This window comes from Sporothrix schenckii (genome assembly GCF_000961545.1).
Source record: "Sporothrix schenckii 1099-18 chromosome Unknown Cont47, whole genome shotgun sequence".
Taxonomy (NCBI): domain Eukaryota; kingdom Fungi; phylum Ascomycota; class Sordariomycetes; order Ophiostomatales; family Ophiostomataceae; genus Sporothrix; species Sporothrix schenckii.
This window is the reverse complement of record NW_015971148.1, coordinates 3526551-3540476: the sequence shown is the minus strand read 5'-3', so window position 1 is coordinate 3540476 and position 13926 is coordinate 3526551. Positions and strand designations below refer to the sequence as shown.

Here is a 13926-nt window from a genome sequence, read left to right as displayed (position 1 = left end):
ATTGTGTTTGTTTCTGTCCTCCTCTTTCGGTCATATTTGTGATATAAAACCCCCATTCCTCTCTCTCCCTTTGTCTAAACTAAAACATACGGCATGCATACTGGGCCATGATCTCTTGATAGTTTTTTGTGTCGGACTTTTCATTCGGAGGTGGAGGCGTTTTTGTCTTTTGCCATTGTGTTTTATGTTTTCTTTTTTTCCTTTTCTTTTTTTTCTTCTTAAAAGCCACATCACAAAAAAATAAGAAAATCACTTCCATCGGCATGACGGCAACGAGAGGAACGAGAGCATTGCAGCGCTTGTGTGTCTGGGTCGGTCGGGCAATGGGAAACGAATCCATGGACGAGAAGCACCCTACTCTATTTTTTATTTTTTTGTTCCTGTTTATTTTCCCGTTTTTCTTCCTATATTGGGCTTTCTGCTTCGTGTTTCTAATTTTAGATGGACAAAGCCAGATGGAAAGAAGACCTCGAATCAAGGACTTGGACAGTCACCGGAAGCAAGACTGTAAATATGTACAATACGATATATACACTTCCAACGTTAAATAATGGTGCAATTCTGGTGTCCGTGAAACGACGACGTGTGCAACAAGCAATCTGTTGATAACGCATCACCACTGAGAGCGTCTCAATAATTATGTGCAAATGTGCTTTCAGCCTCACGTGTGAGTTTTGATAATTTGTCGTTCGGGTCTGAAAGGTAAGCGTTTGGCATGCAGCGAGGCTTTTTTTCTTTTCTATTTCTTTTTCTTTTTTTCTCCTCCCCCCCCCTTTTTTTTCTCCCCCATGACAACTGCAGCCGATTTCCGCCACATCCGTCAAAATAAGTCCCGCGTCTGTGCCGCTCACATGCATGTCACACTGCGTCTGGACCAGGAAGGAGGTTGATCGCTGTTCCAATCACCATCTGCCGGCTGCTTTTGTCAGATAAAGGGATCGCCAAGTGAGGAGTATGTTGTAGCGAGCCAAGGTTTCTCGGGGCCCCCATTCCCCCTCTCCTCCTCTGCCAAATCTCTCTGGCCACCCTGCCGACCGTGCATTTCTCCGCATTTCTTACCTCCACCTCCGTTGTCCGCCTGGCTAGCCAAAATCGGGCAAAGCCACAACAGTAACTTACACCTACTCGAGACATGCGCTGCTACCATAACAGGATATGGAGCAGGGGACGGTTTAAATGGAGACAACAACGGTCGACTAGCATCATGCTGCAAAGTCTTGTTGTCCCTCTTCCCCTCATTTGGCGAGCTGACCGCCCCTCGTGGGTTCGGGGTGACTAGCAGGGAATAATATGCCGACGAGAAATACCGGGGAAGACAAGGGGGTAAGACGGAGAACGGAGTAGCAGCTAAGAACGAGTTATGAAGCAACAGCCGTATAAGGAAAGAAAACAAAACGTGGGAATTATGAATTAGAAAACCAAAATAGCGCAGGTGAAATAAGAAAATAAGGGGGGGAAACGTAAAGAAAGACAGGACGAAAAAGAAACGAGAAAGGTAAAAAAAAAAAGAAGAGAAGAAGATGAGAAAAGAAAAAAAAGAAATGAAAACAAAAAGAAACAAAAAGAGGAAGGTCGAGCCCTTCCGTTTCTCGTGTCCTCCATTTCTGGTTCAATGCAACAATGACCCATTCACAAACCCATATTTGGCAGGTATCGACAGAGAGCACGGTGCAACCTGCCCGTCTTCTTCGGCGCTGCTGGTTTTACTGTCGTAGTATTGACGGCCGTTCCAGGAAACTGCCTCCAACTGCGGTGCGAGGAAGGTGTCCATGATCGTCCGCCTGCCTGAGCTTCACCCGCATCCACCTCCTCACTTGGCACACTACTATTCTCTTGTCCCTCCACTTTCTTTTCTCCGGGTCCTATGATCGTCTCCGCATGCCGCAAGGACCGTGTGTGTCCTTGTCTACCATCTTTGTCGCTTGTTGTCCTTCCTATTCCGGGACTGACAAGACGGTTGCTGGTCGTGGAGTTGGGTCGCCGGGGCGTAAACTGGGGGGCGGATGCCATTGTGCCTGCCCCCTTCGTGCCTCCATCATGTAGAGTCGTGAGTGGCCTGTGACTCTCAAATTAACACACAACACATATTGTCGTGTGCGGTCCTTTCGCGGCATATCACAGCCTGCGACCCACGTCGCGCCTCCCAGAGTCCCCCCTCACTTCATTCCTGCCCGCCAAAGCATATAGCCAAGCTTTTCGGCTGTCTTTCCGAGATTTTGTTTTTGGTCTGGGTTCCACCTGTTGTCATCTCACAACTCTTTTTTGTTCTGTTCAAGCCGCTCATCTTTCAAGAATCCTCACCCTCATTCCTCCAACTCACCAGACAGAACTTACCACCAGCGACCGACACAATGGCTGACAACAACACCACTCGGGATGTTGAGAACGTCGATGCGGACAACGATCATGACCACGGCCATGACCCCATCGACGAAAAGTCGGCAGCCGAAGCCGTCAGGGCCGCCGGTGGACTGCGTACTGTGGACGCCGGCCTTGGTGCCGACCAGGTCGTGCTCGCCTTCGACAAGGAGCGCGAGGCACGCATCCTCCGCAAGGTCGACTGGCACCTCGTGCCGCTGCTGTCCTTCCTCTACCTCATCGGCTATGTCGACCGCAGCAACATTGGCAACGCCAAGATCGCCGGCATGGCGGACGACCTCAAGCTGCAGGGTCTCATGTACAACACGGCGTTGACGCTCTTCTTTGTGCCGTACGGGCTGTTTGAGGTGCCGAGCAACATTGTCCTCAAGCTCATCCGGCCGTCGATTTGGATCTCGGTGTTGCTGTTCTGCTGGGGCCTCGTCATGACGCTCATGGGCATCGTCAAGAGCGCTCAGGGCCTCTATGCGGCCCGCTTCTTTTTGGGTTTTGCCGAGGCCGGCTTCTTCCCTGCGTCGACCTTCTTGCTGACCATCTGGTACAAGCGGTACGAGGTCCAGACCCGCATGGCCGTCTTCTATGCCGCCGCTTCGCTTGCCGGCGCCTTTAGCGGTCTGCTGGCCTTTGCCATCCAGCACATGAAGGGCATTGCCGGGCTGGACGGCTGGAACTGGATTTTCATCTTGGAGGGTCTCGTCCCCGTGATCATGTCCTTTGTCGTTTGGAAGATCCTGCCCGACAGCCCCGAAACGGCCAAATTCCTGACCAACGAGGAGAAGGAGTTCATCATCAACCGCCTGGCGCTCGAGACCGGTACCGGCCGCGGCCGCGTAACCAACGCCGACCCCATCCGCTGGCACCACGTCGTCGAAGGCTTTTCCGACTGGCGCATCTGGTGCGGCGTCATCTGCTTCTGGGCCTGCACCATTGGCACGTACGGCTTCTCCTCCACAGCTCCCACCATTATCCTCCAGTTGGGCTACGAGAGCGCCAACGCCCAGCTCATGACCGTGCCCATCTATGTCTTTGCTCTGGTGTTGGTCATCCTCTTCGCCTGGGCCAGCGACCGCGTGCAGCAGCGCACGCCCTTTATCATCGCCGGCTTCGCTCTCGCGAGTGTCGGCCTCATCGCCGAGCTTGCCATTCCCCACCCACGCATGACCGGCGTCTCGTACTTTTTCTTGTACCTCATCGCCGGCGGCTTGTTCTCGCCTTTCATGTGTGTCGTCTGCCTCATCGGCAACAACTTGGCGCCCAGCAGCAAGCGTGCCGTCGGCCTGGCCGTCTTGATTTCCGTCGGCAATCTCGGCGGCATCTGCGGCAGCAACATCTTTTTGTCCAAGCAGGCGCCTCGCTACCAGGCCGGCTACGGCACCTGCCTGGGCATCTGCTTGGCCGGCATCATCGCTGCGTATGTGTTGCGGGTCGCCTATGCCCGCGAGAACGCCCGCCGTGATGCCATCGTCGAGGGTCAAACGGAGGAGCAAATTAACGCACAGTACACCGAGCAGCAACTGTTGGATCTGGGCGACCAGAATGTGTACTTCCGGTACACTCTGTAGGTGGGAGATGTAACGAGACCTCGGGAAACGGTCTGGTTAGGTCAAGGAGGACGGAATTGATCCGGAATGGACGAAGAATCGGTCAAGAGAACGGTCGAAGGGAGCATCACAACAGGTTCGACACATTGGAGGAACGGCTAGTAATATGCTCAAGGGTGATCTGACGATGGGCCATGATGGCGAACATGTGAAAGGTCGGTCGTCAAAGGGGATGCATTGATAAGATAGTGCGGGAATACAAAGTCGTTCGGTTTATGTGGCTATTTATTACAGTCTCGAGGATCAGAAGATGCAAGTTTTGCCTTGGGGAATACAGGCCAATAATGCTACGAGAAAGTTCTGGAAAGAAGGTTTATTGCTCCTTCCAATTCCTGCACGCCCTCCTTCTTCACTTGGTAGTCTAGAAAATGAACGCATGACGAGGGAAGGAACGAATGAGGTTAAGTTTTGTCTCGGGACACCAATTCCCATGCAATTGTGCGAACAAACGATACCCGAGAGATGCCGGCAGAAACATAATTCGGACGTACGAAGTATGCCGTACATGTCAGACTAAAACCCGGCCTAGAGCTGTTGCGTTTGTATTCTCCAGGCCGAGGTTCAGGTCAGGCCGATGGCGGAGTCCACACTTGTCGTGGGGAAAGAGTGGAAAAACCGATGCACTGTTGGAGAAAACCCGGGGCAAGTGCGGATCAAGGCGCCTTCCCCTCTGCGACAATTCGGCATGCCGTAAACGGAAGGCTCGTAAAAAGAGGGCAAGGGCGACATGGATCCGACGAGGAAAATGGGAAAGAGCAATCGCTTTTCAAAAGGAGGTACCTTCCTGGCGGAATGCAAAATTCAAAATGTGTGAAAGCCTCCTTTCCAAGCAAAAACACAGTCTCTCCAACTGACGACGGCACGGATTCCCTCCCACTCTGTCTAGTCAACTGCCGACAACGACAGATCAAGACCAATCTGCCGTCCGTCGTCAACTGCGTGCCCCGCAACCTATGGCAAGAGTCCTCCCTGGGACGTCCTTCAGCTGTGGTGAAACCAACATCGCTGTCGTCCTTATCTCGCTTTCGTCGTCCAGATTTTGTCTCTAAAGAAACTCCTGGGGTCCTCTCACTGTCTCCCAGCATTCTCCTCGGCTCTCGAATCCCTTCTTTTTTTTTCGAATCTGATCTCACTCTAAAACGGTGACCGCAGGTCGAGCAGCCATGGCTGTTTCACAGATCCAGGCGTTGCCGCGAAAGCTCTGGGAGCACCCTGATCCTAAGAGTACGGAGATGTACAAGTTTCTGCAGAAGGTCAACAGCAAGCATGCGTTACATCTCAAGGTTCGTGCCGCGAATCCACCAATTTCTTCCACCATCGGCTGGCAGCGCTATGTCGAGTAACTAACATGCGTGCCAGACGTTTGCTGAGCTCCACAGGTTCTCTGTTGAGCGCCGCTCCGACTTCTGGTCCATGCTTTTTGACGACGCCAACTTGATCCATGAGGGCACCTACCGCCGCGTCGTCGACGAGACCCTGCCCATTGACGCCGTGCCGCGCTGGTTCGACGGCGTGCGCCTCAATTTTGCCGAGAACATGCTCTACACGCGCTCACGGGCACCCGGCGCCAGTCCCAGCGCCACCACGACCATTGGCAAGGAGGACGACCGCATCGCCGTCACCGAGGTGCGCGAGGGTGCCGCCCTGGAGCATACGAGCCATGTGACGTGGAGCGAGCTGCGCCGTCGGGCCGCTCAGCTGGCTGCTGCCATGGCGGCGCATGCCGGTGTGAAGCGCGGCGACCGTGTCGTTGTAGTTGGTGCCAACAGTGTCGAGACGTTGCTCGTGTGGCTGGCTACCTGCTGGCTCGGCGGCCTTTTCAGCAGCAGCTCGACGGACATGGGTGCCAGGGGCATACTGCAGCGCACTGTGCAGGTCAACCCCAAGCTGCTGTTTATGGACGATGTGGCCGTCTACAACGGCAAGACGACGGACCTGCGCCCCAAGATGAAGCAGGTAGTGAGCGGGCTGCGTGCCGAATGCAGCGCCTTTGCGGGTGCCGTTGCCATTCCGCGCTTCACAGATCCGCGGGACGTGACAGACCTGGATGCTACCCGCTGGGTTGATTTTGTGGGCGCGGCCGTGGACCTCCCGTCGCCGCCGTTTGCCCGTGTCGACTTTGCCGACCCATTCCTGATCTGCTTCTCGTCGGGCACCACCGGCACCCCCAAAGCCATTGTCCACTCAGTGGGCGGCCTCCTGATCAACTACTACAAAGAGGCCATCTTACATGAGGGGATGAGCCCAGACTCTGTCACGATGCAGTTTACCACGGTCGGCTGGATCATGTATATCGCAACGGTCGGTGTGCTCGTTTTTGGCTGCCGCACTGTGCTGTACGACGGCTCACCGTTCCAACCGGACCCAGCCGTCCTCGTCCGCCTCGCGGCGCGAGAGCGTGTCACGAAGCTCGGCCTTAGTCCCCGCTGGATGCTCGAGATGGTCCGCCACAATATTGCGCCCCGTGATATTGCCGACCTGTCTGCCCTCCGCGTCGTCACATGCACCGGCATGGTGCTCTCCCAGGAGCTGCAGAACTGGTTCTACGACACCGGCTTTGGGCCCAAGGTGCATCTAGCCAACATTTCGGGAGGTACTGACATTGCCGGCTGCTTCGGCATCTGCAACCCGCTAACGCCAGTGTATGTGGGAGGTGCCCAGGGCCAGAGTCTGGGTGTTGATGTGCGCCTGTTTGACACGACATCGGACGTCGAGAGCAAGGACTCCGCGTATTTCAAGGGTGTCCAAGTGCCCAGCGGCGAGCCCGGCGAACTCGTGGCGGTGAAAGCCTTCCCCAACATCCCCTGCTTCTTTTGGAACGACAAGGGCAGCGGCCGCGTCGAGATGGATGCCAAGGGCACCATGGTCCTGCGCACCGACCGTGCTGCTGCACCCGAGGGCTCGCGCTACCACGATGCCTATTTTGGCCGGTTCCGGCACGTCTGGGCCCATGGGGACTTCTGTTCGATCCACCCAGTCACTGGTGCTCTGGACTTTTTGGGCCGCGCCGACGGCGTGCTCAACCCGTCCGGCGTGCGATTCGGGTCGGCCGAGGTCTATGCCGTGCTCGAGCGCAACTTTTCCGACCGTGTGGCTGACTCGCTGTGCGTGGGCCAGCGACGGCCCGGCCGCGATGCCGATGAGTCGGTCCTTTTGTTCCTGCTGATGCGCCCTGGACAAATTTTGGACGCGAAACTGGAGACCGACGTCCGAGGCGCCATTGCACGCGACCTGTCGAAGCGTCATGTGCCCAGGTACATCTTCACGACGCCGGCCATCCCGACGACGATCAACATGAAAAAGGTCGAGCTGCCAGTCAAGCGCATTGTGTCGGGCGAGCGCATCACGCCGAGCGGTACGCTGGCAAACCCAGAAAGTCTCGACTACTTCTACCCTTTTGCCGAAATCGAGCAAGTCGTGGGCAAACAGTCCAAGGCGAAGCTGTAACGAGCTTGCGAACCGACGAGAGCAATCAATTTCCGCACCATATGCAGCCAATATAGTTTCATTTTTGGGTTTTAAAAATAAAGTAGATATTACGTGATGTCCTTGTTTCCGTCGTGACCGCAATGCAATGTTGATTATCCCATGTTTCCGTTAGACGCCGGGTGTCCACATGTTGTCCGTTTCTTGTTCGTCGTAAATGCTCTTCCTGTCCATGCATGTCCTGTCGTAATGCTACCAAGTGATGCAACAGTAGCTCCCGCTCAAACAAAAGTCGTTATGGCATTAAACGCAGTACCCACCCATGCATATGTGCGGCCCCATTATTCACCACCACCACCACCATCACCGTCGCCTGGATGTGCGCCAGATCCGCCTCCACCACCTGCACCCCTGGCAGCTGCCGCTTCATGCACCGCTCGCCGGGCCTCAGCAGCGGCCGAGCGCATCTGTCGCTGCAGTTGTGCTGACATATAGTGGTTGCGCGCCGCTCTCTGTTGCCGGTCTCGAACCGCCGCGTCGTTACCTTCGGAGGAGCCTGCTGCACCGTCAACACCCTCAGGATCGCCGCCCTCCATGATGCCCTCCATCAAGCCTGTGGAAGCGGATTCGTCACCACCACCTGCCGCGCCGAGGCTGTTCCCTTTGCCCTTGCTCTTTCGCTTTTGCTTCAACCGGGTGGCGCGTGCTGCCGCCGCGGGCCCACCGCCGACGGCATCGACCAGTTGCTGCCGTGCTGCCAGGCGCTTTTGGAGCAGGTCGTTCTCGAAGCTGGCCGCCGTGGCCGTGTCCATATCGTCGTCCACGGCTGCCTCGAAGCCGCCACCCAAGCCTTGGCCCATGTCTATATCATACCCGAGGCTGTTCTCCTGGTCGTCTGTGCTGCCAGGCATGCCGCCGGAACCGCCAGCACCAGCACCCGTGCCGAGACTGCCAGCCGAGCCGCTGTTACCGCCCGCAAGCTGCAGCACATTGTTACTGACTGACATCTCAAAGAGCGCCTTGTTAAGCAGATCGGTGGCAATGGGATCCTGCGGCCGAATGGCCAGCGCCTCGTGCAGCACGACAGCCGCCTCGTCTGGGCGGCCCCGCTCGAGCAGGATAAGGCCCTTGGCCGAAAAGACGGCCGAATTCTTGCCGCCCAGCCGCAGAACCTCGTCAAACTGGGCCAGAGCCTCGCGGAACAGCCGCATACGCCGGTAGGCATGACCGAGGTTGATGCGCGCACTAAGCCATGCCTGCGGGTCACAGTCCATGTCGTCGGCCACCTCGAGAGCCTTGCGGAACAGCGTGGCAGCGTCCTTGGCCCGGTCCTGGTGGTAGCACACAACACCCATCTCATTGAGCAGCAACGGGTCCTCGCGGCACAGACTGTAGGCCGTCTTCAAAAACTCCTCGGCCACGGTCATGTTGTTCATGGCGTGGTGCTGCATGCCCAAGAAGACTTGCGGCAGATGCGTGCCCGTGAAGAGACGAGCGGCTGTCGAGTAGGCAGAGATAGCCTGGTCGTGCTCGCCCTCGGCGGCAAAGGTGTGCGCGAAACCAATCCACGCCGGGCCATAGTGGGCGTCCATCATGCTGGCCTTGCTAAAGTAGCGGCGCGCCTCGGCGATGCGGTCCGTGGCAAAATAGTAGACGCCCACAGCCAACCATGTACAAGGCTCTTCGGGGTGCTGGTCGGCCAGGTCGTGGGCCACGAGGAACAGCACGTTCTTCATGCGCAGCTCGAAGAGACATGCCAGGTGCAGCGGGTAGGCGCCAAAGTTGTAACGGTCCTCCTCGAGCACGGCACTCGTGAGGGCCAGTGCGTCTTCGTAGCGGCACTGTGTGTAGGCTAGGTCGGCACGGGCCAGCAGCAGGTCCGCGTTGTTGCCCAGGCGGTAGTGTGAGGCGAGGGACTCGGCCGCAGCTGCGAACGTTTCCGGGTTCCGGTACTTGGACAGGCGTGTGCTGTACAGCATCCGGGTGAAGTCGGCCGCCTCTTGGACGGCGTCTTCGGCGGATGTGCTGCCGTTTTCGCTGGCGGCGAGAGGGCTCATGGCAATGCTGTCAAAGTTGAGCGACTCGAGGAACTCCCACTCCTCGTCCGGTGCCATCAGCTGGTTCTTGGTGAGCTGCTGAAAGGCCTCAAAGCACTGCACATCGATGCGCACGGCGTCTTTGTAGCACTCCTTGGCCCGGTCAAAGACGTTTTGCTTGGCGTAGCAGATGCCGCGTAGGTAACACATGCCCGCCTCGTAGCGCCGGTTAGATGCCTCGGCGGCAGCCACGGCTGCGGCGGCTGCTGCGGAGGCTGCTGCCGCCGCCGCAGCAGCAGCAGCGGCTTCTGCCTCGATGCTGGCCTCGCGTTCCCTCCGCCGGCTCTCCAACGACGACGCAGCCCCAGCCCGGTCTCCTCGGTCTGGGACACCACCAATGGACCGGCTGTTAGCATGGCCTTTTGCTGTTGTCGACGACTTGCCTCCTGCTCCAAACGCTGTTGATTTCTTGCCACCGTGGTTCCCTGGCGGGTTGGCTGGGCCGCTCCCTGCTCCTCGTTCGTTGCTTGGATTGATGTTGCTACTGCTGCCAGCAGGGTGTACCTTCTCGCCACCACCGTTGCCGCTGCCCGCAGCACCCGCTCCGCTTGGCGCTTTCCGCTTGTTCGCCGACGTCGGGATCAGGTGTGTCGGGTTTCGTTCGCCAAGGACAGCGAGCGCGTCGTCGAAGCGACTCTGCTTGATTAGGCAGTGGGCGGCGAGGTAGCGGCACGACGCGTTGCGGGCAATCAGGTCGGACTTAGACAACAGGGCCTGGGCACGGGTATAGTTGCCCATGGCAAAGTGAACCTGGGCGAGCCAAAAGGCATCTTCGTCGGCCCCCGTCAGGGCAAGGAGCTTGTCGCCGATAAAGATGGCCGAGTCGTACTGGGCTTTGTTGAGCGCGTCCTGGCGCCAGTCGCGCAGGAAAGGCTCCATGACGGGGGTGGGGGGGCGGGCGGTGGTCGTCGTCACGGTGGGAGGTGTCGAAAAATGTGTCAGAATATCAAAGGTATGTAGAAGGCGTCACGATGCGGCGAGAGCGACGTCGTGATGGGAGTTGGTCGTGAGGCCAAAATTAACGTGGCGATGGACGGTTTGTTGACTTTTGGCGGCAAGCTTACTGATTTTGGGCGATGACGGCAGGCTCTTGTCAATTGGCAACTGCGACGCGTCTCCACAGGCTCTGCAGTGCGCCTGCCGTTTGTGTTCGTTGGCATTTAGCGCCTTGAGATGCAGCTAACGGCGGCTGCACCAGCCACTACTCAGAGCATCGAGCCTTGCGCAAAGGAATGTTGTTTCATAAGACGAAGGAGCACTCTCGTCGCATTCACAAAATAAAATATTTATAAATTTAATTTTAAAAAAACCGTACCACACGTTTACAAAACAGAGTTGACAATGGTTTCAACGCAAAGAGTGCATAGACAATATAACTTGTAATTTTTTCCAAAGAATTGTAAAATATGCACCGACCCTGCCCGAGAAGAACAAATCTAGCCAACGAACAAGGAACACAAAAACGCCTTGCGCCGCGTGAACTATGCAGGTGACAACAATGAAGACAAAATAATGAAATCGGGAGACAAACGGAACGCTTTTTGATCGCCTATACCTTCACACCCACAGCACCGCCCTCGGCCCGGAAGGTAGCCAGCCGCCGCCGAATGTCATTGGCGGTCCGCTGGAAAGGATTGCGCCGGCGATCAAAGGCCATGGCGGCCAGGGTCGAGTCGCTGGGATCGGTCTCGCCGTAGTGGTCAACGAGGGTCTGGAGCCAGGCGCGCTCGGCCTGGCTCTGGTGGCGGACGTGCTTGGGGCCGACGGGCCGGTTGGCCAGGTGCTCGAGGGCGGCCACGACGGGCGTCGCAGGCTTCCCAGTCGCATCGCCCGTCTTGCCCTTCTTTCCCTTCTTCGGCGCATCTTCGATGCCGCCCCACTCCTCGTATGTCTTGGCGGCGGCCTCGGCAGCCTCGGCGGCGTCGGCTTCCTCGTCGTCCTCGAGGTCGTTCAGCAGGTCGTTCAGGGGGTTGTGGGCGGGTGCGGCGTCGCCGAGGACACGCACGATGCGGCCACTGGCGTCGCGCTCGACACGGACTTCGCGGATGGTGTTCGACGACGAAGTAACAGTGGAGGAGGAGGCATTGGCAGGCGCTTTGCGCTTGTCGCCCAGAATCTCATTGGCCGTCTTGTTAAAGGGGTCGATGTAGTGCTCGATGGGGGCGTCGGTTTTGGAGTTGACAGCGGCGCGCTCCTTGACGGCGTCGGTGCCCAGACGCTCGATACCACCAGTTGGGACCTTGAGGCGATTCATGAGGCCAAGCCGGCGGTAGTTTTGCGACAGAGTCTGTTCCTTGTCCCAGTTCTCAGCAATGATGGCGTTGCCCGTGGGGTTCACTGGGCGCCGGCGGTTGTTGGACTGCTTGACGACGGGCCGCGAGGACCGCGCCTTGCGTTTTTGGCGGACCGAACGACCCATTTTGTGTGCGGCGAGGTGGGCGTGGATCGAGATGGAAGGAGGACAGTCGCTAAACGAAGCAATGCGTGTGCGTGCCGAGTTGTTGATACGATAGATGTCTCGGTGGGAAGAGAAACGTATTTAAAAGAGCAAAATTGGCGGATCCCGAACCGAAGGCTGGTTCGCTCGCTCGTTCGCTCTCGCAATTTTTTTTGTTATCGCACTGCTTATCGACACGTGGGGTTATCGATGAAGAATTGGGCCCACTTTCGCTGTGTTAGTAGGACACAACGCTGGAGAGTGCAGTATGATGTAGTGTTGTAAATTAGGTTCAGGCTATGCTGTCGTCGCTCAATATGCACTAAATTTGGCTGCACAGAGTACATTGTACGAAGTATGCTATCTCGTCCTATTCGTATGCCGTCCGTCCGAGTGACTTGTACCCAGTCCTCCTAGACTTTGAATTTTCGCGGATCGAATTTGGACACGTCGGCACTTGTGGCCTTGCCGTCCAGCAACATCTCGGCCATCAGGCACCCCGTCGCTGGGCCGTTCTGGATTCCCCAGCACGTGTGGCCCGCGGCCACCCAGAGGCCGGGCGTATGCGTGGGGCCGATCAGCGGCGCCCGCTCGTCGCCGAAGCGGATGTGGCGGGGGAGGTAGCACGCTTGGGTGGTCTTGACGGGCGCCACAGCCAGTGCCGGGCTAATCGTGCTGACGTAGGCGACGAGATCGGCGCACTGCCCGTCGTCGATCTGGACCAGGTCGGCGGTGGCGGGGAGCGGCACGCTCGAGTCGGGCTCGCCGCAGGCATAGACTTCGCCAAAGGGGCGCGCATAGATTTCCGGGTCGACACGGCCCCGGTGGCGGCGGCGCTTCTGGCCGGCCTGCAGGCGGTACTCGGGTGTGTAGGTCGAGGGCAGGCCGACGTCGGTGAAGACGGCGTAGGCAGAGACGTCGGCCTCCCACACGACGCTATGGGCGCGCAGGCCCTCGATTTTCGTTCGTGGCAGGACAACGCCGGTCCAGGGCCCTGCGGCGACGACAACATCTGTGATGTCGTCAAGGGTCTGCGTTGTGTGGGAGGCGTCGGTGCGATCACGGTACTCGACAGTGTGCTTTGCGGTCGCTCCATCGTCGCCTGTGGACGCAATCTTGGTCACGTGTGCATTGAGGCGGATGGCAACGCCGCGCTCGGCGGCCAGCGCGGCCATAGATGTGGTAAAGTGGAAGGGATGGACCTGGGCGGTGTCGTAGGCGCCAGGCACGCCCATCTGATCATAGGACTGGACAACGGCCGGATCGATCCAGTCGAGGTCGGGTGGGAGCACCGCAGGGGACAGGAGACGGGCCGCGTGCTCGTCTTGCTTCGGCAGCTTCTCCCAGTCCTTTTGCGCTTCAGGCTGTGCTTCAGGCTGTGCTTCAGGCTGTGCCTCGGTACTCGTCTTTGGCCCGTCTGTCAATTTCACGCCGGCGGCCGCGTCTTTCGTATCAGCATCGATGTTCTGTCCATTGGTCTCTTTGGCCGCCGCGGTTTCCGCTGTTCGCCGGTCCAAGTCGTCTTGGCTCACCTCCGCCTGAACGTGACCGCATCCAACCCGCCGGTAGCCCCAGCGCTGGGCGCCGCCATGCTCGTCGGCCAGCTCGCCGTGCAGGCGATAGGAGAGCGGGACAAGCTCTTCGGGGTAGGCCCAGAGGCCCAGCAGCCCGCCGGCCTTGCCCGAGGCACCAGCAGCAATGGTGGGCGTGGCCTCCAGCAAGGTGATTTGGTGCAGGCCGCGGTCGTAGCGAGGGTGTCGCGTCAGAAAGTAGGCTGTCGTGGAACCAATGACGCCGCCGCCCACAATGACAATGTGTCGTCGCCGATCTCGTGGCGGCTGTGGCAGGTGTGGCGTGCCATCTGCAGGGGTGTCGCCTGCGGTTGGGGCGACCATGTCGTCCGATTGACGGTCGAGTCGTCTGGACCAACGACGTCCTGCAGTCGAGTCCTACTCGTAGGTCTGATTGTTCATTCGGTTCTGGACGC

The 13926-nt window shown here is 57.9% G+C and overlaps 6 protein-coding genes across 6 annotated transcripts; 2 read left to right on the top strand and 4 right to left on the bottom strand.

Moving 5' to 3' along the window:
• Positions 1-1629: 1629 nt before the first annotated feature.
• On the bottom strand, positions 1630-2010 carry SPSK_04667 (uncharacterized protein; the record flags this gene model as incomplete). The annotated part of the gene is made up of 1 exon (XM_016731467.1): positions 1630-2010. The coding sequence occupies one exon, from the start codon at positions 2008-2010 to the stop codon at positions 1630-1632; it is 381 nt and encodes a 126-aa protein (XP_016585660.1).
• A 341-nt stretch (positions 2011-2351) lies between these two features.
• Positions 2352-3941, top strand: SPSK_04223 (Major Facilitator Superfamily protein; the record flags this gene model as incomplete). Its single annotated transcript, XM_016731034.1, has 1 exon — positions 2352-3941. The coding sequence occupies one exon, from the start codon at positions 2352-2354 to the stop codon at positions 3939-3941; it is 1590 nt and encodes a 529-aa protein (XP_016585659.1).
• Positions 3942-5143: 1202 nt separating this feature from the next.
• Positions 5144-7427, top strand: SPSK_04033 (acetoacetyl-CoA synthetase; the record flags this gene model as incomplete). Its single annotated transcript, XM_016730846.1, has 2 exons — positions 5144-5319; positions 5360-7427. The coding sequence occupies 2 exons, from the start codon at positions 5144-5146 to the stop codon at positions 7425-7427; spliced, it is 2244 nt and encodes a 747-aa protein (XP_016585658.1).
• A 320-nt stretch (positions 7428-7747) lies between these two features.
• Positions 7748-10381, bottom strand: SPSK_03990 (anaphase-promoting complex subunit 6; the record flags this gene model as incomplete). Its single annotated transcript, XM_016730805.1, has 1 exon — positions 7748-10381. The coding sequence occupies one exon, from the start codon at positions 10379-10381 to the stop codon at positions 7748-7750; it is 2634 nt and encodes an 877-aa protein (XP_016585657.1).
• A 670-nt stretch (positions 10382-11051) lies between these two features.
• Positions 11052-11921, bottom strand: SPSK_04490 (nucleolar protein 16; the record flags this gene model as incomplete). Its single annotated transcript, XM_016731295.1, has 1 exon — positions 11052-11921. One exon carries the CDS (start codon positions 11919-11921, stop codon positions 11052-11054), a length of 870 nt encoding a protein of 289 aa, XP_016585656.1.
• Positions 11922-12352: 431 nt separating this feature from the next.
• On the bottom strand, positions 12353-13834 carry SPSK_04258 (fad oxidoreductase; the record flags this gene model as incomplete). The annotated part of the gene is made up of 1 exon (XM_016731069.1): positions 12353-13834. One exon carries the CDS (start codon positions 13832-13834, stop codon positions 12353-12355), a length of 1482 nt encoding a protein of 493 aa, XP_016585655.1.
• Between the last annotated feature and the right edge of the window lie 92 nt (positions 13835-13926).